At 42.1% G+C, this 26902-nt stretch overlaps 2 protein-coding genes across 2 annotated transcripts in view; one reads left to right on the plus strand and one right to left on the minus strand.

The window, feature by feature from the left end:
* TMEM54 (transmembrane protein 54) lies at positions 1-26549 on the plus strand. The gene is made up of 6 exons (XM_088451207.1): positions 1-78; positions 2592-2785; positions 20622-20681; positions 20826-21014; positions 21103-21231; positions 23397-26549. The coding sequence occupies exons 1-6, from the start codon at positions 66-68 to the stop codon at positions 23481-23483; spliced, it is 672 nt and encodes a 223-aa protein (XP_088307333.1). The 5' UTR covers positions 1-65; the 3' UTR covers positions 23484-26549.
* HPCA (hippocalcin) overlaps positions 18833-26902 on the minus strand; it is a 39480-nt gene continuing 31410 nt past the window's right edge. Inside the window, exons 3-4 of the mRNA XM_088451208.1 lie at positions 25772-25877; positions 18833-24954 (exon numbers count right to left, since the gene is read on the minus strand). Coding sequence (XP_088307334.1) covers positions 24857-24954; positions 25772-25877 — 204 coding nt within the window. The 3' untranslated portion in view covers positions 18833-24856. The remainder of the gene's footprint in view (positions 24955-25771; positions 25878-26902) is intronic.

Genomic DNA, 26902 nt, shown 5'->3' on the forward strand with positions numbered 1-26902 from the left:
GAGAAGTGACTGACTGGCTGGGACATAAGACAGAATACAGCAGAAAACACACAGCAACAGGAAGCATGTGCGGACCAAGTAAGTTACTGTACATATCATTACATCTTTATAGTATATCTACCACACATAAGTGACAGAACAAGGGGGTACAATCTCTATTTGTCTGATCCTCCCACTCAACTATACAGGATACTTTTCTTGTTGTTTTACATCTGGAGGTTATTGGATAGCACTAGGAGGACTGTTTAAGGGGTTCTATAGATACTATTGAGCTCCCAAAAACGTTTGCTTCTTTGATCTACTTGCTATAAAAATGTAGATATAGACTGTACCTTCTGTTGAGATATATATAATATAGATATATGTACTTGTGTATGTGTGGCTCATCAATGTATGACAATTATACAAATTATAAACTGGTTAAACTTGTTAATGGAGATTCTTTTTGTACTAGTTCCTGTAATGTAGAGCATTCCCAGACAAACCTAAACCTATGCAGATGGCAGTTGCCTGGAACTATTTGTTAATAATTAGTGGGACCCGGCTGTACCTTCTGCATATGTCTCATTACATAGTGACATAAACCACTTTTTAACTGGCAGGACCAATTACTGTAAATCCATAAGATCCATTTACAAAAATCCACTGTTAGCATTGTGGAGACTGTGCTTGTTATGGAGAAATCCACCAGATTTTAGGTGAAACGATACAAGTTGTAGATGAAACTGGCAGCATCTGGGCAAGTTCGGTGGTCAACGTACACACCTTCACCAGAGTTTGAGGAGTTACTCTCCTTTTTCCATCAGTGCCCCCATTATGTCTTTTTCTGCTTACAGATGCCATTTATTGTAAGAAAAGCATCCAATTCATATTTTTAGACCCTGTTGTTATCTTCAGCTTCACCACCTCATGAGGTCAGGAATTGTGCAGCCTAACCACCTTTATGGTAAACGGCTCCTTCCAATGCTGATAGCGAAACAATCCATTTGCAGTAGATGACATCTTGTGCTCTTCATATACATCCAAACCATTTTAATTTTGGCTGGGACGGTGTAGATTTCAGGAGACTCCCCCACCGCCCAGTGATCATCCCGGTTTGCAGGGGGTTGGGAGGCATTACTCTGCCAGTGTCTGGCATAAAATAAAAGCAGTTTTTATGGCAAGAACGCTCACCGATAGTGCGGATCACGGTCGCTATACTTTATTCACGCCCCGTCCTTATTTGAAAATCTCCCAATGTTGAGAGCTAAGTACTCTTTATGGTCCTTGGTACAAATAGTTAATTGAACAAATGTTTGTACTGCACTGTAATATATTTATTTATATTATTTTGACCTCCTGTAAAGAGCATTTTTTTTCCAAAGTAATAATGTTATGGTGCATACACACGGTCAGATTTTCTGTCAGGTCTGAACGAAAACGATTTAAAAAATCGTTCAATCGTTCATATCTGAAAGAAAATCTGGCATGTGAGCCTGCAACGATGAACGATGAACTTTCCCGCTGGTCAGATAACGATGTCTGACATCAAATGTGTTTGCAGTCAGATTTGGACGATTCCATTCATGTTAATACTGTCTAAAATCGTTCAAATCGATCGTAAAAATCGTTCATCGTTCATCTGACAGATCGGACCATGTGTAAGCACCATTAATGTTATATTGTTGTAATCTCTTTATAATTTAGTCATTCCAATCCCAGTGTTAGTGAGGTTGTCCGCCTCTAAACTCCATTGAGTTAGCTAATCAGCTACTTACAGTGACGCACCCTATATTCAAAATGTGACTAATAACCAGTAGCTACTATACAATTATTATTACAATATACAGTAAAAACATGTTTTCATAACATGCATGTATCTCTCTTTTTATGCATCCCTGTGTTCTATGTGCCTAGTCTGAACTCCCGGGCAACTACAGAGACCAATACCCCCTCCCCTCTCCTGTCGCCCTTTACTGTATCTGGTTTTTCAAAATGCTCTTTTGTAGTTTTTTTTTCACTGTTGAATGGTTTATAACCCCTACCCCCAAAAACCTTTATTTTAAGTTTCAGAAGGCTCTACCCCCTGCCTAGACAATACTCATTCACTTTCAGATACAGTGTGGGGACAGCTAAGCATTCAAAAATGTATAAACACAATGTAATCTCTTCATCAGCTCTTTCTAAAGCATTCCGTTAACTTGTGGCAAGTGAGGATTATCTTCGGATCAGGACTAGGTTCTCCAACAGCTGTGGACCTAAAGGTCCCAGCGACTGGGTATGCTGGGACTTGTAGTTCCACAACAGCCAGTTAGTTATAGATACAATATATTTATTTTTTAAAGTCATTTATTAAATCATTCAGTAGTGAATGTAATATTATTATGATTATTCAATTTTAAACTTTTGTTCAGATGCATTTTTCAATATGTCTAATGCTACTAGTTGCTATTATTAATTATGGATATACAGTAGATCATTGTTTGAGAATAAGGTACAATAGGTTCCACCTGACGCGCTGCCATATGGCACTTGATGCTCCCCCTAAGCGGAGTACAACTTAATGTAACCGTTCTTATTTATAGTTGACATTTCCAAACCTGTCTCCACAGAGATACTGGATGGCACCCTGTTTGGAAAAATTCTGATGAAATTGGGTCTAGCACTCCTTGTAGTTGGCCATCTCAATTTTATAGTAGGGGCTATTGTCCACGGATTGGTGCTGAAACATGTGGTTCAGCTGCAGGACACTGTGTCACTTCAATATTCTGTAACCAACATCATTGCTGTGGCATCTGCAGTTCTGGTAAGTCGACTAAATAAGTTTCTATAGATAAGTGACTTGTGGAAATGTGCGCTATAGTTATAGCTATATGTCAGGGCTGTTGTAACCCAGTGTTAGAGGATTTCATGTGGCCTCTAGCTTCCATGGGAACACTAAACCCTTTCTGATATTAATCATTAGAATGTTTTCTGAGTGTATGAATTTACAGTATGCATGTGATCAACATTTTAAAAAAGTTCTAGTCTTTAGATTGCTGGAAGCTCTTTACATAGGGCAAAATGGCGTTGCATGTCCTGTGCACCTAGATTTCGACCAATGAACGTAGGTTTGAAGAAGAGCAGAAAACTGTGCGGGTAGAGGAGTTGGACTGACTGGTGCTGTGACTTAGGTTTTTTTTTCTTCTTAAAGTGGTGAATGAGGATTTTGGGGAGTCTTTTATTCAACTAACTTCAATTTGAAAATATTGTATTGTTTTATGTTTAAGAGTAAATTGGGCAGGGGTCTTGTGAATCCCTGTCCATTATACTAAGATGGAAAAATTGCCTAAGTCACTCACTATATTATCAATTGCCTGTCCCTTTCCCCAGTACTTTGAGATGTGGGTCTGGGAGTCTCTGAAAGGAAGGGAGGACCAGTTGCTGTGTTAAGCACCACGAAAAGAATACATACAAAAGTGACAGCCATCTAAAAATAAAAAGTCCTCTCAGTTTATTTAAGCCACAATAAGGCTAAACCAAGCTGTATTTGATGATAAAAAGCTGAGTGGTGAGACACTATGGATGGCACAGTGCACCTCCTAATGATTTTCTGCCTCAGAACAAATGGACGTTCACTTTTAGTTGTGGAGGCTACTCCTCAGTGCAGAGTGGAGGAGTGCACCTAGGTGAAATCCCGGCGTCTGAATATCCCAACGCCGGAAGCCCGAAGGATGAAGATGACGATAGGGGTGGTAAGTATGCTAACCCTACCCCTCTCCCCCCTCTAACCCTAACACACCCCCTGGGGTGCCTAACCCTAACCCTCCCCCCCCCCCATTCCCGCACCCTAAACCTAACCCTCCAGGAGGTGAGTGCCTAACCCTAACCTCCCCCTGGGGTGCCTAAACATAACCCCTCTCCCCGTAGCCTAACCTTCCACGGGGGGTGCCTAACCCTAATCTCCCCCTGGAGCCCCTAAAACGAACCTAACCACCCTCGCGGCTAACAGCTTACAGGGCCCCGCTTACCTTCGTTAGTGATGCTGGCTGTCGGGATTTCGTCATCAGGGTAAAGATAGGAGTCGTGATTTCGATGCCTATCTTTAGTCCGGGTCAGAATTCTGACGGTCGGCATCCCGGGTGCCGGTAAATTAACTACATCCCCATCAGATGCCCTTCTCAAATTACCTCCAGTGTGTTTTCGAGTGGCACAGAAACGCTAAAGGGTATATTTACTAAAGTGAGAGTTTTTAGAAGTGGAATCTGATTGGTTACTTTAGTAAATACACCCCTAAATGTATACCCTTGGTATATGAGATTATATTATTTTCAGAAAAAGTCTTCAATATTGGTATTATTTGTATATATTATTTGTTAATGGGAAAAAAATGTATAGATGCAAATTTGATATTTGCACTAATTGAACCAAGAGGTCTTATTCAATTTCTGACTAAAAAATGCAAATTAATTTTAAGTTTCTGCAACTGTGGGATTTCCCACTTATGCCCTCTGCTGATGCCTCGCAGACCTGTTTTAACATCACCCTTTTATATACGTTTGTACATAAGCTTTTTTGAGATAAGGTACTTCTTTCCCTAGTGTTTCTTTGAAAAGTGATTAACACTTTTGTTCAGTTATTGAGACAGTGGCACAGCAAGAGGAGATAGAGATCCATCTGCATAACACAAATGGCTTAAATCTTATACTCGCTATCTATATCTTCCCTACAGGAAGTGACTGTGTAGGTTTCCCCAGAGCCATCTTTCTCTCTCTACTGTCACATTTGGCAATTAGAGCTATGGAGGGTGTTTCCTAACACTGTCAGCTTTAATTGATTTCATTTTCACCTCATTTGATATTGCACTTTGCAGACTTGCGATTCCTTGTGTTTGGAGAGACTGATGAGGGACTTTAACCTGCATGTTCAGTACATTGAGGGCATGCAGGCACAAGTTACGCATGCCCCTTGGGATGCTCCTTATTGAGTTACATAGATCTTGAAGCTATGAGATGTAAAGTTTGAATCTACATAAACTGAGTGTAAGTTTGGAGTTGATGATGATTGTCCCGTCTTTGCTCTGAACCAATCTAAATGCTAGATTTAAGGTTACCATTAAAATGTGCAACTCAAAATACAGATATGGAAACACAGGTGTACAGATGTAGTTTTGCTCAAACACATGCATCTTTCTTCTATTGCACGTACAGTTAATTGAAACAAGTTATATTTGTTACATTTAATTCTATTTTTGTCAAAATTTACACACGCATATCAAGCTATTGTTTTACAATCGAGCATTCGCATAAACTGCGCTGTGCGTGTGCAGCAATCGCATTGCGACTATGGATGCATGGAGGAATCCATCGCAAAGTGAGTGACATGTCAGCGTTTGAGGGGTGATGGTCTGAAAAACGCAGGTGTGTCTGTCCATTTGAACGCCGTTTCGTGGGCGTGCATAAATTAGCCACTGCTATTTCATACACAGTTTTGCGTGTCAGAAGAGCTCTCAAGTTTGTGGCAGGTCAAAACCTGTTGCAAGAGTAAGATGGCTGCTCGGTGTGCGGCGATGTTACCGATAATTATGCAGGTAAGCAAGCAGTGGGTGTTATTTTGACTAGTTTTGATGAGGGTGCATTAAATAGGTGCAGGACCCCCATTGTGTGAAGTGTGACTTAAGTAGTCAAACATTACTAAAGTTAATGCGGGTTTCTCTCTATGTGGAGAGGATGTCTCAGATTCTGTTATCTCCTCTATTACTGCAGCTAGTGAAAGATTTTTATCCAGGTCATTCTTGTCACTTTACTGTGCTCCAATGATTCATATAGTGCAGGAGAGACACCTGGAAACTTTTATCTGTTCAGCCTCCAACATCCATGGCCTCTGCTCCAGCTGTAGGAGGCTAAGCCCGTCACTCGGTTGTCCTTGGCATGGCAGTACTTCAGCCTTGTTACGCATACATTCTGTGCAGGACAATGACCGCTATATGCAAGCCTCAGTTGCAGAGTGCACACCAGCTGAATCTAGGCAAAAGTGACAATGGCTAGTAAGTACCTGTAAAGTTTTCTCTTGCATCCATCTGGGGAACACTGTGGTACTTAGAAATGGGTTAAAGTGTGTGGCACTTGGAGTTTGACACTGAAATTGTTAAAAGAAAATGCCGCCCCCTCTAACCCCTCCCACCTCCACTAGATCCTCCGTTTTTTGTTTATTACCTTAGGAGATAAGTTGACCATACACGGTGCAATGCACAGTGTAGGGCGACTGCTGATCCGTCGGCAGACAGATCGTGCTGTCACCGCCAGCAATTGTGTGGTCCCCACTGACCGCACGATATGTTGGCTCCCCCCTCCTCCATCTGAATAGGATCCTACATCGCATCCCAGATCAGTTGAACCTGCAGTAAGATCTGGGGATGCGAATTACGATCCTGCGGGAGAACGCAGCACGATATCAGGTAAGATATTGTGCCCATACATGGCACGATATCGGATCGGCATGTATATTGTGCCGTGTATGGGGGCCTTAAGGCACAATTATAGTTTTCTCTTAACTTTTATGTAGGTTCTCTTTATTTATTTTCTGTTTTTACATTATGAGTGCTTCAGTCCCTGTTCACAGGCATTGGCAGAGCGGGAGTTAGCCAGTATTAGAGCCTAAAGGTGCATACACACTAGACGATATTTTGCACAATTTGCCGGATTTTGACGCATCAGAACGACAAATCGTGTAAAATATGTCCAAATCGTGAGTGTCCACTCAATTGTGAGTGTCCACAATGCCGATGCGTGTACCCGCGGGTCGTACATCGCATTTTCAGATCTTGGCTACAGCAGGCAAGATCTGCCAATCTCGCACACGATCCGGCGGCATATCGTTCAGTGCTTATGACTAAACGATATGTTCGGATCCGTATTAAAGAAAATTAATACAAAGGGAAAACTGGCGGGCCCCCCCCCCCAAAGCACAACCACCCCTGGGCTATTCAGAACCAGCCCTGGTTGCCAAAATACAGGGGACAAACAACCAGTCCTGGTTATGGATATACATGGGACATAAAGCGTAGGGGTGCCCTGTAATTTCCATAACAAGCACCGGACTGTTTCTAGCGGGGGGATAATGCCACAGCCAGGGGAACCCTTTCACCGGGTCCCCCAGCCAAAGCATTACCCCTGACTACTAGTCAGCCCAGGCCGGAGATCCCTAGGGAGTTGGGGATCCCCCAATAAATGGGTCCAGGGCACCCTAAACCTATGCTGATAGCCCGCGGCTTTTGTCCCCTGTAATCCATAACCAGGACTGGATCAGAGCCCAGTGCTGGTTGCACTAAATACAGGGGGCCTCTACGTAGTTTGTCCCCTGTATTTTGGCAACCAGGGCTGGTTCTGAATTGCCCGATGCTGGTTGTGCTTTGGGGGAGGGGGGGGGGGCACTGAGTTTTTCTTTTCTTTTTTCACTTTCTATTAATTTATTTTTTTTTAACACAGATGCATAGACTGATCTCACTGATTTTTTTTTTTGCACAGATGCAAGCATCTATGTCTCTGCTATTACGCAAAGATTGGCTCTTAACTCATCCAGTGTCTCCTCGGTAATTTGTCCCGGCATGATAGAGCCCCTAGATCAGTACAGCTGATTCAGTGACCCCCTACAGAGGCACTCCAGGACACGATGTGCAGCAAAAACTGCACAATGTGACACAAGATAGATCTTGTGTCACAATGTGCAGTTTTTGCTGCATATCGTGTCCTTGAGTGCCGGGGATAGATCTAGGCAAATCACTCACGATATTGCATCATGAGCACATCGTCTAGTGCAGTGGTTCTCAAACTTGGTCCTCAGGACCCCACACAGATCTCGTTCTCCAGGTCACCCAGCAGGTACACAGGTGTTTCCATTACTCGCTGACATATTTTAAAAGATCCACAGGTGGAGCTAATTATTTCACTTGTGATTCTGTGAGCAGACTTGGAAAATATGCACTGTTTGGGGTCCTGAGGACCGAGTTTGAGAACCTGTGGTCTAGGGTGTACGCACCTTTAGTCCCACTCTGCCTACAGCCTCTGGAGGGGTCACTGAATCAGCTGTGCTGATCTAGGGGCTCTATTATGCCGGGACAAATTACAGAGTAGACACTGGATCAGGTAAGAGCAGCCACAGGCTACCCTGGTAGCGCTGGGTTTGCGACCCTTTCATTGCTGGACCCGTTACACAGCACCACATTGGTCCGTGACTGGTGTCTCTGCCACCCTAGCGTATTTTGCGGCTTCCGCAGGCGCTACTCTGCTGTAACTGACTAAATAAAGCTCTGAGGTTCGGTAAGCAGCCACAGCCTACCACTGCGGTAGCGGTAGGCTGTGATCGTTATACTCGCACCCCCTACTACAAAGCATCGTTGAAGGTAACTTTGTGACCAGGTGACGCTGCCGCTCTGCAGAAGACTATAGCAGTTTACGGCCACTGCAGGAGAGGGTTTTCAGTGTTTCAGGCGCCGCAACAGCCCTCTCCTAGTGAAAGATGGAGGTTAGCTCCTCCCCCTTCCCTCCTTGTAGGCTGAATGAGCGCTCCAGCACCAGCTGTTAAGTGCTACAAGTATACAGCAGCAACTGGGGACCCTGTTTAGCTGGAGTTACTGCCCCCTAGACACAGGTTACATGTGGTTGCATAGGGCAGTGTGTGCTGGATAGTCTGTGGGGATTAAGACCTGTATGTTAGAGGTTGTTAACCCCACTGTGGAAGGTTGATATCATATCAGGGCCGGCTCCAGGGGTCGGAGAACCCTGTGCCGGCCCTCTTTACTGTGCGCGACCGAAATGGGGGCGTGGCATAATTAACATAGGCCATGCCCCCTACATGACGTTATTAGGAGGCATGCCCTCCTCCAAATAACGTCAGGCTGGGGGGAGCCTCACTAGCTGGGCTTCCCCCAGATCCTCTCCCGTCACTGAATGGATGATGCGCGCGGCATCCATTCAGAGTCTCCGGGGTCCGGCACTGCCGCAGCAGGTCCCCAACCTCCCGATTTGACCCCCCGCTGGCGACTGCAGCCCACGGGTGGAACAGCGGGACAGTACTGTCCCGCTGAAATCGGGATGTTGGGGAGGGGTGCGCCCTCTATGGGTGGCGCCAATGTGCGACCGCACAGGTCGAACACCCCTAGAGCCGGCCCTGTATCAAATATAATATATATATATATATATATATATATATATATATATATATATACACAAACACAGTACTTGCTGTCTAAGCACACCAGTATATTTTAAGGAATTTTCAATTTAACTGCACGACTTAAAACCTGTTTTATTGGCTATGTTCTCAAAATAAACAACTGTTTGAACAATAAGGAAACAAAAAAAAATACTTGTTTTGACTTTTAGGCAAGTTTATTTAGGTAGTTTTAGGTAGTCTGCTTTCATTGAAGTGACGACCCTTAGCTTTGATAGGCACTTTGCATATCCTTGGCATCCTCTTTACTAATTTTTCCAGCTTTTGGTGATCCATTCGACTCCAGCAGCTTTGAAGAGCCTCCCAGAGGCCCTCAGTGTTGGTAGGCGTCTGTTTTCGGACTTCCCTGTCTAGTTCTTCCCACAAAAGCTCGATGGGTGAAACATCAGGTGATTGAGGTGGCTATTCCATTTTTGTTACGACTTCAGCGTCTTCTTTCTTTTGCAAATAATTAGTACACAACTTGGATGTATGTTTTGGATCGTTATCTTGTTGGAAAACGAAGTTCTGACCCACAAGTCGCCTTCTGGAGGGAATCGTATGACGCACTAATATGTTTGTAGTACACCTTTTGATCTATTATTCTGTCGATTCTGACTAAGTCACCAACTTGGTTGCTCGCGAAACATCCCCCAAACCATCACATTGCCTCTTCCATGTTTAACTGTTAGCGCTATACAGTCTAGGAGAAAGCACTCATCTGGACGACGACGCTCAAAAACCCGGCGATGCAAGCCAAAAAGTACAAATTTCAATTTGTCGGTCCAAAGCACCCTCTTCCACTATTCCTCAGTCCAATCCTTATGCTTCTTAGCCCATGCGTACCTTTTTGCTAGATTTGTAGCATATAGATGTGGTGTTCTTACTGCAACCCTACCACTAAGGCCATATTCTTGCAAGCGCCTGGCCACCATCCTATCGGACACAAGCTGGACACAACTTTTCCGCAACTCCCTATTTCCTGAGTGGTCAAACGTCTGTTACGCTTGCTAGTAGTCACAATGAAGTTGTCCTCACGAACAGTTGTTGGTTTTGGGTAACCAGTTCGCTTTCTTGTAACATTTTGACCGTTTTTTTACTTTCGTTCAATATCCCGACGCACGGCCCCAACGGATACCTTCAACTGGTTTTTGACACATTTGTATTGATTTTCTGGGTTGCATCGGTACGGAAATAGCATATTTTGTTATTTTTATCATACTCCATTAATACGCGAGTAGCAGAATGTACCATCGATTTCAGGAGGTTGTGCTCAGACTTTTGACAAGTACTGATTGTATATATATATATATATATATATATATACATACATACACACAGTATATACATACATACACTGCCTTCGGAAAGTATTCACAGCGCTTCACTTTTTCCACATTTTGTTAATGTTACAGCCTTATTTCAAAATGGAATAAATTCATTTTTGTCCTCGAAATTCTACACACAATATCCCATAATGGCAACGTGTAAAAAGTGTTTTTTGAGATTTTTGCAAATGTAATAAAAAGACAACAACTAAGAAATCACATGTACATAAGTATTCACAGCATTTGCTCAATACTTTATTGGTGCACCTTTGGCAGCAATTATAGCCTCGAGTCTTTTTGAATATGATGCCACAAGCTTCGCACAACTATCTTTGGGCAGTTTCGCCCATTCCTCTTTGCAGCACCTTTCAAGCTCCATCAGGTTAGATGAGAAGTGTCGGTGCACAGCCATTTTCAGATCTCTCCAGAGATGTTCAATCGGATTCAAGTCTGGGCTCTGGCTGGGCCACTCAAGGACATTCACAGCGTTGTCCTGAAGCCACTCCTTTGATATCTTGGCTGTGTGCTTAGGGTCGTTGCCCTGCTGAAAGATGAACAGTCGCCCCAGTCTGAGGTCAGAAGCTGCTGCGAATAAGACCCATTTGAAGGTAAAAAGTCGCACGGCACTCACGTTATATGTAACGCAACTTGTAGCGCACAAATTATAGATATACGTGGACACATCTGTATATAGAGAGAGTTAAGCACCCTATTGCTTTAAATATTGTGTATTGGGGGGATTAAGAACCATTTTATTGTTCGTTAACCCTCCTTCAGTTACAGGGTTAGCTATCCTATGCCTAGCAGTGGATATATGTGGGGATTAAAACCTGTTCTTTAGAGGTTGTTAGCTACTATGGCATGCATATATGTTAAGCTTATTGCTAGTTATATGTGTGTTAGCCTGATTATTGCCTTTTGGTGGGGATAAAGAACTGTTCTTACTAGTTCATTAACCGTACGTCTACTACATGGTCTTTTTAGTGGCCCTATGTTTAGTACTATTAGCAACCTCTTGCTTCAGGAATAGTACTGTCCAGCAGGCTGTCAGGTTTGTTACACAACATTCTCAATAGTCCTGCACTAAGAAAAACCAGTTTGGGGGTTTTGCCTAATCAGACTCGGATAGCTTAGTAGCTATCTATTATTGCACAGCAGGAGTGGTGAATAGGGAAAGCCTGTTTGTGGACAATGCCACTGCTGTGGCTTACATAGACAAGCAGGGCAGAACAAGGAGTTGCTTGAAAGTGTCTCACACCCTTGTTTGGGCGTAACCTAGGGTTTCTGCCATCTTGGCAGTTCACATTCCCAAAGCGGACATCTGGGTGGCGGACATCTGGGTGGTGGACATCAGCAGGCGCCACACCGTTCACTTTGGGGGAATAGGAAACACACCAGGCAGTCTTTAAATTATTCCATTCTGATCAGATTACCTAACTGTATTCGACGAGCGGGTCTTCCAGTCATACGCTTAGCTCCAGGTGGGCCTTGTCACCAGTGGTACGCTCTCCTTCTAGGAATGCTGGCCAAGACTCCTTGCCACTTTTCTCTTCGGCAGAACTTACTGAGTCAAGGCTCCTGTTTACAAGAGATTGGGCTTAGCTGGCTTGACGTCTGGGTTCTTGAGACCCAGATGTTTTTGGTGCGCTGCTTTCCAGGTTGGTCGTCCAGACTATGCTTTGGGGTTGTAAGCTAGCTGCTGCAAGTATATATATCATCGTATCTGGAAACTTTCCATTTGTATAGTGAGGATGTTGAGTCTCTCATCTGGAGGCTTCTGACTACCACTTTTGCCTTACTTCTCTCTAAATGGTCAGGTTCTGCCGTATGGGTCTTTTTTCCAGAGCCGTCTGACCACTATTTTGGCGGTACAGACCTTCCCTCTTGTCCCTCTATAGGGTTTGAGTTTGGCATTGCAGGTTCTTCGAAGGGCCCCCTTTGAACCTTAATATCATGGAGTTACATTTTCTTATGTTGAGAGTGTTTTTTTTTTTTTTCACCTTACATCCTTAAATCTTTTGGAAGTCATCTGTGTTTTAAGAGTTGTTTAACATATTATTTTCGGAGCTGGACTGTGGGAGCTTTCGCCATCTTCAGATGGCGATTGCTCCCTCACCACCATTCTTTTCCTAATGGAAGGAGTCCCGGGTTGCCCGTGTCCAGCTACTTTCGCTGGATGCCTGGGTTTTGTGCGCCTGCGTGAAGCCCAGTTCACCCAGGCGCACTAGCACTGCCGAGTTAGACTTGGCAGTGCTAAGTTTCACTGCTCCGAAAGAGGATCAGCTGTCTCTACACTGGAGCAATGTTGAATTTCTCCGGTGAATATGTATCTACTGATGCTACTCGCATCGATTTGGATACTTAATTATAGGGGGCTGCCTGGCCCCCAATACTTGACATGATGAATGGACCCCGGCAGGCTAGACTGTGTGCACACACTGATTAGTGGTCGTTGTCCTAAAGACAGATTCATTCTCTCACTGCTGTGAAAAACTGAAGCTGCTGACAGCTAGTCAGTTAGTATGTGTGGGGGTTGTGTATGGGATGGCAGCGATTAGGATGTCGGCACTCAGAATCCTGACACCAGAAACCCAACTAGGTAAGTTTCCCAACATCAACCCTACCCCTAAACCTAACACTCCTAACACGCAATCTAAACCTAACCCTCCCCTCCCATAGCCCAAACCTAACGCTCCCATCCACAGCCTAACTTTAAGCACCCCCCCCCCCACACACACACTGCAGTCTAACCCTAACCCTCATACTTACCGTCGGGATGCCGTCACCGGGATTCTGACTGGTGTCGGGATTATGGCATCACAATTCTGTGTGCTGTCCCGACCGCCGGGATCATAACTATATCCCGCATGTGGCGATCGCTACTTTGACAGAGGAAGAGCAGACAAGTAATGAAATAGAAAAAACTCGCAAAGAGAAGATAATGTAGCGTTGAATATTAAGAATCCGATTTGAAACAGACATCAGAAGTAGATTAGACATAATAAGTATATAGAGAATGAATAATCGAAAGTAATTGTGTTTAAGATAACAAGAGCTATAATAAAAAAGAGCTATACCAAAGAGAAGACCGATTAAAAAAGATTTAATAAAAGTTGTTTTTTTTTTTTTATCTAAAGATAGCAAATGTAGAACCAGCAGAATAAAGGTTTTTATGAGCTAACAGGATGATCGAGCAAAGTCGAAGAGAAATGTTTTATGGGACATATATGATAATGAGAGATTTGAGGGTAGTCAAAACCAAAGGAAACAGAAAAAGAAATATTCTTATGAGGTTAGAATGTCACTATCAGCTTAGATAAAGGAAGTAAAGTCATGTAAATAAAATTTGCATAAATACGAATACTAAAATGAAATGGTAACCTAACAGAGTGTTTATAAAAAGTCAGTCAGAATAGACTACCCAGTGATAGGTGGTACGTAGACCACCGACCTACATCCTGCTTTGTAGCCAGATATGCTTGTTAGGGCTTGTAAAGCAGGCTACATATGGCACGATGTGTAGCCGGCGATGCGACAGCCGATCTAAAGGCCGACATATTGGGCGGTCCCCACACACTGGGAGATTCGATGCCCGACCGCCCGATATGCCGGAACCCGACTCCTCTCCCCCCCCCCCCCCCCCTGCAGAGCGTTGCATGGGATCGCTCATCACTTCACCAGATCTCTAGTGCCGCATGTAAGATCTGGAGGAGTGATGTACGATCCCACGGAAGCGTGCACTGGCCGTTATCATACCCACACAGAACGATATAGCAGCGATATCATTCCAATCCGTCTTATCGGCTGCTATATCGCTCCGTGCTTGGGGCCCTTAACACCTTCTGATATGTTATTACAGATCAGTGTCTTTTTGATAAAATATATAGTTTTAACTTATTGCAGAGATTAACACTAATGTGCAGCCCTGTGGTCTTGTCTCTCTCTGCGTTATGGCACGTGATGCACTCTCTCTACATTATGTGACAAGTAGCCATGGCGGCGACAGGAGCACATTATTTTATAGAGGGCAGTACTGAAAGAAAACCAATAGGGAACAAATATTGTAAGAGTAATTATAGGAAACATTAGTCCCAGGAGGGAAAGGATCAACACTCAGAATAGCTATGTGCTTTGAAGAAGAAAGAGATAGGGAAAAGAGCTAAACCACATCAACATATAAATAACATAACAAAAGATGTGTATGAAACCAATGCTGATTATGGCTGGAAGCTGGCCGCAGGACGTAAGCCAACAATACCACACAAGCATAAGTGCCTGACTAGGCAGTTAAACATAGAAAAAATAATAATTAAGGGGATCCAAACAGCCAGATCAAATATTTCAAATAGTGACTCACTGAATATTTCCATAATTAAGACAAAATATGAGACCTCTCCCTTAGCAAAGCAGGGCAATGGACTTGTACAGTGAGCTTACTATTTCCCTAAAGCAGTATTTTCACAACTTTCCCCCTTGGTTCCCTAAACTCAACCCATTGAGGAAGGTACAACTCAGTAATTATTAACATTATTTAAATTCCAATCCACTCCCTATGAAAACTCTTTAGTCTTTGTAAGTTAATATATTATGGGGGGAATTCAATTCAGCGCGATGATGAATAGCCGTGGGAGGGAGCTCCCGCAGATATTCAATTTAATGTGCTGTGTGCCTTGTTGGGAAGCAGGTAAGTTAGAGAATGCCGGTTCTCGCGACTTAACCTGGGTGTTAAGGCGCGGTAACCGGCATTCTCCAACTAAAGTGCCGGGCGCTCGGCTGTTAGCGCACGCTAAGCCGGCAATCAGCTGCGTGCCCGGCACTTTTGTCGGATTTCTCCTCGCATCCCCAGGGGGGTGCGAGAAGAAATCCTTTGCCCGCCCAAACAGTGAATTGAATTGAATAGCTGCGGGAGCTCCCTCCCACAAGCTATTCTCCATCGCACTGAATTGAATTCCCCCCATTGTAGTACATAAAATGGCAACAAAAAGAACACATCAGAATGAGGTTTAGTAAGTAGTATTTGATGGGAATTGTTGTGCTCTAAGGAGGCGATTCAATTGTATGGTAGGTGGCGTTAATTAATGGGCACCCATGTTGCAATTCAATTGTTCTGGGCACCCATTAATTATTATGGTATTCACGCCCAATTAGACTGGGCGCATAAAACGGCTAAACCTGTCTAAAGTCCTGGTTAGGGTGCCCAACCTGTTGTTTGGGCGCCCTAAACACAGGTTTAGTGCACATTTTTGCTCGCACCCTCCTGAGGGTGCGAGCAGAAATGCCGGGGCCAGCGGTTATCGCGTTTGTGCCAAAAACAAATAGCCGCCTTAAAAACAATTGAATCGCCCCCTAGGAGTTACAGATACTGTATTGCACATGCCATTCTTAAATGCACAGGCTCAGTAGCAGGAAATTAATTGGCCCTAATGTACAAATACATCTAAGTCAAAATCAGACACGTGTCTTGTGTACTCACACCCTTACAGTAATAAGCTATACTTGTCAACCCTCCCTAAATGTCAGGAGTAACAATCTCCTCGAAGAGTCGAGCAATCTACCTGATTGCACATTACCTCCATTAAGTAGTTGTTATACACTTAAAAAAAAAAAAAGATATACATACATTCAAATGGGATCATCAGTGCCATTTCCCTGCATTACTTATAAGGCACAATGATGTATAAGTGTGTTTTCATCAACAAGTAGATCTTACTGAGTAATAACTGATCTCGTTTACATTTGGATGTAAATCACCTTTATGACATGTTTTCACAATCTCCCTGAAAGTCTTTTTCAAAAGTAGGCAAGTATGTAATAAGCGTACATGCAGGGCCGTAACTAGGGTAGTGCGACCAGTGCCATGACATAGGGCAGGGGGCGCAGTTTGGGCCTGTCAATTTTCTATCTATCATCATTCTCACTTGTAACTTCCTCTTCTTTTATCCCCAGCAACTCCTGGCCTCCCCCATCTCTTCCCCATGAGGTTGTGGCCCTTTTTCGGGTGTCTTATCTTATGTCCCTATTTAAAAAATGGGAGGGGGGGCACCAATGCTCTTTCTGGCACAGGGCGCCAAAAAGTCTAGTTACAGCTCTGCGTACATGTAATGCCTCTGATTCCCTGATCATCTAAGAACAACTCCAAACTCTAATTCAAGCCATTTCTGATTTGGTAAGAATCTTTGAATTATTAGGGCAACCAATCCTCAAGTATCCTTAACAGGTCATGTTTTCATGGTTTCTTTAATAGTGCACAGTCTATTTTGCTAGGTCAGTAATTATCTCACCGGTTTTCATAGAGAACAATCCTTAAAACTTGACCTGTTGGGGGTACTTGAGGAACGGAGTTGAAAACCCCCAAGTGGCGTGTGCAGAGTCCATTTTACTTGTATTCCTAGAATGTGTATTTAAACACTGGAATCTGTGTGAGTGAAATGGGTTAATATTCTCATAATTGGTAGGCACACCAATTGTAGTGTTTATTTAATTGAAATGCTTGCATGACTTTATTTGCATTCAAAAACCCTGTTCTAATTTGCATAATGTAAATTACAGCTGTTATACTACAATTTTCATATACGAATCGGGTGCAGCCTCGTATTACATTAAAACTGAAATTTCAACTTCGGACAGATTGATTCCCTCAACTCTGATGGGGGATGCAACATTTGGGAATTGGGGTATATTTGGAGAAAGTGTAGCATCCCTTTATTGAGATTACTCCTTACAGTGAGCAATGTTTAGCATATTAATGCACAATCCTGTGGATGTTGGTATCTTTTCCAGTTGTTGAACAAATCTCTTTGAAAACCAGTTTACACAGGGTGTTTTTATTTTCTCGACACTTTTATTCATCCTATACAATTTTTTCGGTTTGCATTTCTAAAACTGGGTACACACTGGAGCTACCGGCAATCGGTCCAATGTTCAGGACGGTTTGCCCTCACCCTGGACATTGCATGACTCCCGATACACATTACCCGATTTAATGAATGATGACTCATTCCGTCCTTCATCAATATATATGGAGCCGCATGCGTTATTGTTATTGGAAGTGCAGTACAGCCAAACACACTATATCGCATGCGACCGCGGGAGCATACAAATTGGGCATACACACTGCACGATATGCCCAATTTGTCGTTCCGATTTGGCCACATCAGCCCTATGTCGCTCCAGTGTGTACCTGGCTTAACATTCAAAAGCAGCGCTTCTCATTTCAAGCATCATAAACAGAACATGTTTTAAGGATTTCATTCTGTGGTAAGTCGTAGGATACTGACCATGCTAAATAAATCGAATCGGTCAATGATTAAGCAATCCTTATAATATGAGGTTTAGGGGTACTTGAATAACTGTGTAGGAAGATGATGTTCTAAACCCGTAGTAGACCTGATTATGGCAATAAAGCTGGGTGCACAACCTATACAATTCTTGGCCTGCTCACCTGATATTGGATGATGAAGCTGACTATTGTATAGGTGTGTACGCTGTGCGGGAGCATTAAAGGCTTTTAATGCTCCTGCAATGGTCCGGATCAAGAGGTTGCATCTTATGTTCTGTTTAATATTTGTTGGCCTGACAACCCAATCCAATAGAAGCCCAAACATACTGTGCTATATCTGCTCAGCGTGTGTACAGTTCTCTGCGGCAGCTGACAGGGGGTCATGCTGGGGACACACCGCTCAGCTGATAGAATGGGCAAGATTCAGTTAAACGCGAAGTGAATAGCGCTGGGAATGAGCTCCCAGAGCTATTCAATCCACTGCGATGTTGAAGGCTCGTTCTCGCGCCTTAAACAGGGTGTTTAGGCGCGAGGACGGGCATTCTCCAACTAAACTTCCCGGCACGATGCTGTTTTCCCGGCGCTAAGGGCAGAAAACAGCATCGCGCCTGGACTTTTGTCGGATTTCTGGATGCGAGATGAAATCCTTAGTTGGGGTTAGCAGCACGATGGATTGAATAGCTCCGGGCCCTCATTCCCGGCGCTATTCACTTTGCGCTGAATAAAATCGTGCCTGAAGAGTTTAAACCGATCAGTCGCTGATGGAAAAGGTGTGTACCCAGCTTTACACTATTGTAAGACTTAGCCCATATGAGACAGGATTTCACCTTTTTAGACGGCAAAGGGACTGTCATTTTCTGTGATGAACTCCATGCGTGTTATTTTATTAATTAAAAGTTTATTTGATTAAACTTTTTTTTTTTCACAGAAAAGTGCATTCCTCAGTGTAATACAGATATCCTTATTAATAGACCTATAACCAACAGAGCTATTATTTCTCATATGTGCAATTGAAAGAATTCCCATCCTGAGAGGTTGGTGTCAGCATGTCATCTGAATGCATTAATGGACGATTATATAAACCAGAAGCAAGAAAAGTTAAAAGCCTTTAATATATAAACATATATACAAAACATAATGAAATGAACACATATAAATACCTATTTAATAATATATAAATACTAGCCATGAGTAGGAGTGTACATAGTGGGAAAGAAATCAGGTTATAAGCAACACCATAATGAGTGACAGATGTTCTCTGTGATAATATGAATTCTCTGTAACCACCTGGAATAATATTAGTTACCGTATCACATACCTTAACACCAAATGGCAAAATGTTAAAAGTGGGCAACAGAAACATTTTGTTTAAGTAATAAAAAAAATTTTTGTTTCCCTTTTAAAGTATGAACAGCTGGGTTCTTGCAGGGGCTAGGATTAGCCCAGATTCTTTTCATGGGTTCATTATAGTGCGGTGTTCTAGGTCATGGAAGAGTGGAAGGTTTGCACTCTGCAGACTCCTCACCGGCTAAAGCCGTTCCCTTTTCAAGATAGCTATGGTTGGAAATGTCTGTCTTTCTGGAGACCAATTAACAAACATCTGAACATACAATCGCGTGCTTGGAGGCTGTGCAGGCCTGAATCCTAACTCTAATGGCCTGTCTGGGAAACCTTGGACATTTATTTTTAGGGCACTTATACACAGATGCTTCATCTGTGTCCATGTTCAATCAGCAGTATGAAAAGTTAGTGCACCTCATAATAGGGTATAATAGGGCATACTGTTTCCTATTAAGAAAGACTGGTTTGCTGTTCATATGAGCACCAAGTGATGGATCAACACTAGAAAGCTGTGCGTGCACGTTTATGTCCCAGAACAGATATAATAAATGAGCCTCATTAAAGGTCATACCTCCTTTACGCTTTAGGAAAACAATTAAAACTAAACATACAGCTGGTCATGTTCTTTCTGTCAATACATGCATAACACTGTTGTTTCCAACATGTCAAATGGCTGATGAGTTACATATTCCTTATATAAGAAATTATTTTTATCTTATATACATTATAGAGAACATTTTTCCTGCATTCACACACCTTTCGGATATAAATGATCATAATCCACTGCTTACTTTACACAATTAGTAAAAATACACAGCACTGAAACTCATAGTATAACTATTATCATAAATGTAGGAGCCAAACAGATTTTATGGAGCCAGTGGAGTATGGACAATTTTGATGAAGACAAGTAGACCACATCAAAAAGACCTAGTAAAATCCTGCTCCTTTCATGTAAACGAAACTATGACTTTGTGCACTTAACCAACATTTTCAGTTGAAAAAGTGTTAACTCAGGTCACACCGTTGATCCAAACCCAATCAGTCATACTGCACCCCTGCCACTCTTGTGCGCACCACTTTTGACCACCAGAAATTGAGACAGTTATAGGTGTAGATAAAATCTGGTAGCTGAATAAACCAGCAACAGTGTTGATGCAATTCATCACGTTGTCAGGCAATACCAAGGGGTAAATGTACTAAAGTGCGGGTTTTTTTGTGGAGTTTAGTGAAGTTGTTGCCTATAGCAACCAGATTCTAGCTATTATCTTCTAGGTGCTAGATAAATAAGTAGAATGTGATTGGTTGCTATGGGCAACAACTCTACTTCTAAAAACCTGCACTTTAGTAAATATATCCCCTAGTGTGGTGTGGTTACATCTAGCACAGTAGCCTCCAATTAATCAGCCCTGATCAATTTGAACGTGTTTGTATATAAGTTGTATTATTTTTAAGAATTTTGTAGACGTGATGTATGACAAACGTTCTTTCTTTTTGTCTCTCAGAGCATAACCTGTGGAATAGTGGCCATTGTACTCTCACGGTACCTTGAACGCACTTCTTTGGTGAGAGAGCATATAATGTATGGGTGCTGTTTCAGTGTTGGCAAGGGGGGGATTATTGAGGTTTATGGGGGTTTTCTGCCTTTGTAATGTTTTAATAAACAACCTACCGGTTTATGTGTAGTAACCTCGTGTCTTGTCTTGCAGCGTTGGGCAGCTATGATTCTAAGTATAATTAATGTGGTGCTCTCTGCTGCCTGCACTGTAGGCCTTGCTGTATCAGTCATAATCACTGTGGCCAATGGAGGTCGTACATTATTGTCCTCGTGTACATTCACCAATCTGCAGCTTACACAGATTTCATATGAGTGTCCTTTTGATCCTACACGAATCTATGTAAGTAATGGAAGATGATGGCCTTCTGTGACACATATGCAGCACAAACTGCAAACAATGACCTGCATGACTACTTTCTATCTTACAGAGCACCACACTGTGTCTCTGGGTGATTTCAGTATTACTGGATGCTACAGAGGTCGTATTTAGCGCACGCCTCTATTTTACTGTAATCCAGCTGATGAATGTCCGTCTGTGCCACAAGAGAAGGAGGAAAGTGAGTGTACATATGTAGCGATTATGGCTTATGCTGAATAGATGTTTGTTCTTGTTAATGTGGACTCCCATGAAAAAGATGACACAGAAATGTGGATAAGCACAGAAGACTTGATAATTTCACATTACGGCTATGGTTAGATTTTAAAATATACCAGTCTTACAAGTATATTTTATTTTCCTGCATTGGCCTAAATGTTTTGCAGAGCATATAACAATTTATATTATGGAGCAGGGATTATTTATGATTTTATTATTATTATTATTATTTATGATCACTCAGCACAAAATTAGACATGATTACAGTTTGTGTTCAGATGCGCTTTTGTTCATGCCCCAATGAGTAATGAAAGACTGTCTAGATCTAGACAGTAGAACTGATAAAATTCTAGTAAAGCAAAGCTTACATTTCACATTATGCCGTCTTCCTTTATTAAATGTTATCATCATCATTCAATGTGCTGCTCATTTTACTCCTATTTGGCTACAATTGAATCCAAAAAAGCATTGACGCATCAGACTATGGGCCTGATTCAGAGAGACGGACGCAAAGGCGACTACACACGCAATCGAGCATGTTTTCCATTGTGCATGCATGTAAGCCGCATTGTGCGTGCGCAGCGTTGGCACTGCATTTACGCAGAGTGACAGGTTGTCGGCGTTTGGGGGTGGTCTGAGAAACGCAGGCGTGCCTGCCTGTTTAAACGCCATTACATGGGCAGCAATAAATTAGCCACTGTGATTGCATATGCAGCTCTGCGTGTCTGAAGAGGTCCCAAGGCTGTGGCAGGTCAGACCTTCCGCTAGGTCAAGATGGCCACCGATGTACGGCGAAGTTACCGATATTTACGCTGGTGTGTGTCGTCGCACTCAGGTAAGAAGGCAGCAGTGGGCGTCTTTATGCTCGTGTGATCTTTGCAGACATTAGCATATTTTCGCTGCTGAATTGCGTATGAATTCGCAGCTGCGATCGCATTACCGTCCATCTCTGAATCGGGCCCTATATTTTAGTTAATATGTTATAGTGATGGATTTTCTTACTGTAAATACATTGCTTACTTATAATTAACTGTATCCATCGAGGATGAGCAAAAGGCATCTCTCCAAGTAGTGGTTTATGCCTCCTCTGATCTGGAATTCAAATCATGGGCTTTGTCATGGTACACCACAGTTCAATGTAGGGTAGGAAAAGTTTATCTACACTCAGAGCTCACAAGTATTGTATGCTTCACAAAATCCTTTCATTTCAGTGCTTTAACCAGGGCACAATTAGGACTAATGCCATGCATATGGAAAGGCCCTGACAGACAGTCATTCAGCACAGAGACCCAATGTTACCATGCAAAGCCATACACCATTGCAAATATCTTGGTGCACTAAACAATTGCATGACATCCCAACATCTTTAGGAGGCTGTGCTGCGCTGTCTAATCATAAATGACCAGTGGCCAAATGATTGTAAAATTATTATAATTGCCAATGAATAATTAAAACTTGGGACCACCCTAATTCTACCCAATTTTATCCTTATATCATATACAAAACAAGGGGATCCTTACATTTTATCATAATTTATGGTAACACAGATGGACTATATTAATACAGTAGTCTGTTTTAGTCACTCTGCCAGATCATTCATAATAACATTTCCAATGACAAATAATGGATGTTTTAAATCAGTCTAAATGATTCATTAAAGAATGTTCTGCAACCTTCAATGATAATCATAAGTTTTAGAACAGAAGAGAGCCTTGTGCAATGCAGCCATTACTGAAGTAAGGTCACCCTATTCCAGTGGCTTCCAAACTTTCTTGAATCTTGGCTCCCTAGAGTATCAGCATTCTTTTCAACACAGGCCAAAAGGTTCTTATCAAGAAATTTAGCAAAAATGGTTTAAATTATTTTAATTGTGCTTACTTGCCTACAGTAGGTGGTTATGTGGTGGTGGACAGGCTTTCGATTCTGTTTGTCCACAGCACTAGTTTGCCTATCACATTGACCATAGTTTCATTTGGTCCTGGACCATCAACCCCTGGCACCTCCACAGGTGCCCTGCGGCACCCAGTTTGGGAACCACTGCCCTACTCTTTATGTAAGCCCATGTAGATGAAAGTGATTGGATGATTAATAAGCAACTTGGACCAAAGTTGTCTCTTTCTATTGCAGGTCAGAATACAGATTCCTCAAGAAGAATGTGCGATTGCAGAACGAGAAGACCTGAATGGGAATGGCAGTCAAAGTAACTGGCTTTGACACATGCATTGTGTATGGACATTTGCAGCTGTCTGGAGGCAAAGTTTACAAAATATGATAATGGTGCACAGGATCCTACTGTTTAAATGTGAAGCATTGAGAATCCTTCAGAAGAATAATTGTCCAGCATGCTGGTATGTTGGATGTGTGAGTTCAGGAAGTGGGTAAGATTTGTTTACATTTGAAGATGTGAAATGGTACAATCTATGTTTGGCACCGGTATTGTTTCTGCAGATGCAATGTGTGTTTATGGGCGCTATGTGCTGCCAAGAACAAGGAGATGTATGTAGTGAGCGACCTATTCAGGACATGGACATGAACCTTAATCTCTTAGAGAAAATCAATGGTTTTGCCCCTTTTCTGGGCATTTTATAGTGCTAAAAGTTATTATTAACTGTAATCTCTTAATTCAGCCAGCTTCAATGAAACAGCAAGTTCTGTTCATTGCAAAGACATAGCATGGTCAGACTTACTGTATTGGCTGTAGTTCACAGCAATACTGCAGAAATCCGCTGTGCAAAGGACAGACACCTACTGGGAGAATGGGCAGTAGACAAAATAAACTAAATCACATGACCAGGCTATGTTCATCACATCCAGTCTGTTCAGGACAGACAGTCACATGAGTAAGATAATAGTATATAATAATAGCTATTCACTCTACTGCAGTGTAAACAGTAAATATAGGTATGGCTGCAGTGTCCTGTGATGTGCGATCAGTAAGATATAGCTGTAGCAGTTATCTACCTTGCTTTATGGTCAATTTATAAACTAGTAGAAAGGAGTAATAAGGATCCTCAATTGCTGGGAGTCCATTCACATGTGTTTTGTTCATAAACGCAGGAAATCAGTGGATGTACAAATTTCTTAACCACAGTAGGACAAACACCAGTGTAGGAAGTGCAATTCTAGACAATATAATAATCTATAATCTACCCCCCCCCTTCCCCTAATATATTAAATGTAACGTGCATAGTTACTCCCTGCATTAGTGCAACCAAACCCACTGCTGCTCCCTCCGAATAGTCCACCTTGTTCCACTGTCAAGCAGTCTGCATCAAAGCAAAACAGCTGATGACCAGTTATTCTATTTTGCAACATACCTGTATCTTGCAGTGTGTCTCTGGTCAGATTACACACTTCATAATGCCCACCCTTCCCTTGTGCCCATTTCTCCATGCAACCCATGGTTATTCCATATAATAAACATAATACAAGATTTAGAGTAATAAATAGGGGGTAGGAAGTGGGCTGATTGGTTGGCAGTGCAATCATGTCCATCTAATGCCCAAAAGGATTCTGGGACATGCCGCTGTGCAGAGGCGAGGCATTGCCACTGGAAGAAATGGATGTTTCCCAGACTGCAACATGGCTCAGAACTGTGAGGCTGTGCTGGGATCGCACTGCAGTAACCGTACGATAGATGGGTCACTCTTGGCACCTTTAATAAACTCCTCCAAGGATAGCTTGCCTGGAATGAAAAGCATAAAACAGGAGCTGACAGGATAATAATAGTGTAGTACAGGTTGAGTCTTCCATATCCAAAATGCTTGGGACCAGGGGTATTTTGGATAACAGAATATTCCGTATTTTGGAATATTTGCATATCAATGAAATATCTTGGGAATGGGACCCAAATATACACACAGAATGCATTTATGTGTTATATATACACCTTATACACACAGCCTGCAGGTCATTTTATACAATATTTTCAATAATTTTGTGGCTCAAGCAAAGTTTGTGTACATACATAAAATTCAGTTATGTTTCATATACACACAGCATGAAGGTAATTTTATACAATATTTTTAATAATTTGTGCCTTAGACAAAGTTTGTGTACATTGATCCATTAAAAATCAAAGGTTTCATTATCTCAGTCACGCCAAAATAATTCCGTATTTCGGAATATTTGGATATGGGAGACTCAACCTGTAATATATAGCCAATTTAAGAGACCCTGTAAGGTGTGTGAACATTAACATTTTCCTTAGTGCCTTATACACTGTAAATGTGTCCAGTTTCCATATGCTCCTTCTGCACAGGAAGAAGCATGAAATAATGTTACACACTACAGTACATGGAGATGCAGTCATGCTGTCTCCTGGTAGCTTCCTTATATACTGCCTATGTACTCACGAGACAGGAGATGTGACATTGCCAGTAGCATGACCGAGATTAAAGCCAGCGTAGGGCACTATGTAAAGTGTTTTCTCACAAACCTGACAGGTCCGTGTACGTTTAGGGGAGAAGAACAAAGGACTCTGGTCCGTGCTTCCAACTTACCGTCATTATTTGTGTCCATCTGTCTGAATATTTTCTCTGTGCGTTTCTCTGGCGTGGACTCGTCCTCTGGCATCTTCATTACAGAGGAAACCATCTTATAAATGGCCTATAAAACCAACAAGGACACAAGATATTATGGATGCTATAAATCTGCTTCAGAGATCTTGGAAAGGGGTTTTATTACACACTAGCCCTAAAGCTGTAATAACAAGATTGTATATTTTATCATTGTGGGTTTTTGGAGGCTGCTTACTCTTCCAATTAATGGGGTTTAAGCTCTTAGTATAAATGACTCTGGTGTGCATGTTCCCACTCCTGTTACGTCCTACATACAGCCTTATACTGACATTTTCACTATGGGTTTATCTTCAGTGACACAGAAACTCATGGAACGTACAATACAATATCATAAAATGTAACACACTCTCTGTGGAGTAATTATAGATCTTTAGTTTATTTTTTATTAAGATCTACTATTACTGTTAAACTTTAATTTAAATCCAAACTACATAAGGTGAAAAGGAAAGCACAACGTCTTACATAGGCAGCAGTGGGAAGGGCTATAATATTCCAGGGCAATGCATCACCACAGCAGTTTGGTTACCTTTAACATGAGATCTGGATATGTACCAGAATGCAAGCAACGATGTACTTGTATATAATGTTTTAATTGGCTGTACACTCATCCCAGACACTGTTGGAATGTATATGTATTTTTTTTATTTTATTTTTAGTACAGACATAATTGTTTTTAATAAAAAAAAAAAATATCTGTCAATTGTGAATGATCTATTACATGAATCATTTTTGGTTGTCATATTTATAGTTTGGTAAGCAACCTCCGCACCTTAATCTGTTGAACTATACGTCACAGCAAGTCTTGCAAGCCTCTGGTGGATCAAAGTCCAAGATTGCTGTATCTGTTTAGAAGTATTAACACTTTTCTTGCATCTTTGCAAAGCAACTGAAAATAGCAACATAACCGGGCAGATATAAAGTGCACCCAGATGTATTGCACAGTCCAATTCCACAAAGAATTAAATGTATCATTATTTAAGATTTTTCTTTGGATATTACAAATCTGAAAATCTGGGAAATCACATTGTATGTTAGTGTGCACACACCCAAAGG

Source organism: Taudactylus pleione, unplaced genomic scaffold (assembly GCF_031769625.1).
Source record: "Taudactylus pleione unplaced genomic scaffold, aTauple2 ptg000541l, whole genome shotgun sequence".
Lineage (NCBI taxonomy): Eukaryota > Metazoa > Chordata > Amphibia > Anura > Myobatrachidae > Taudactylus > Taudactylus pleione.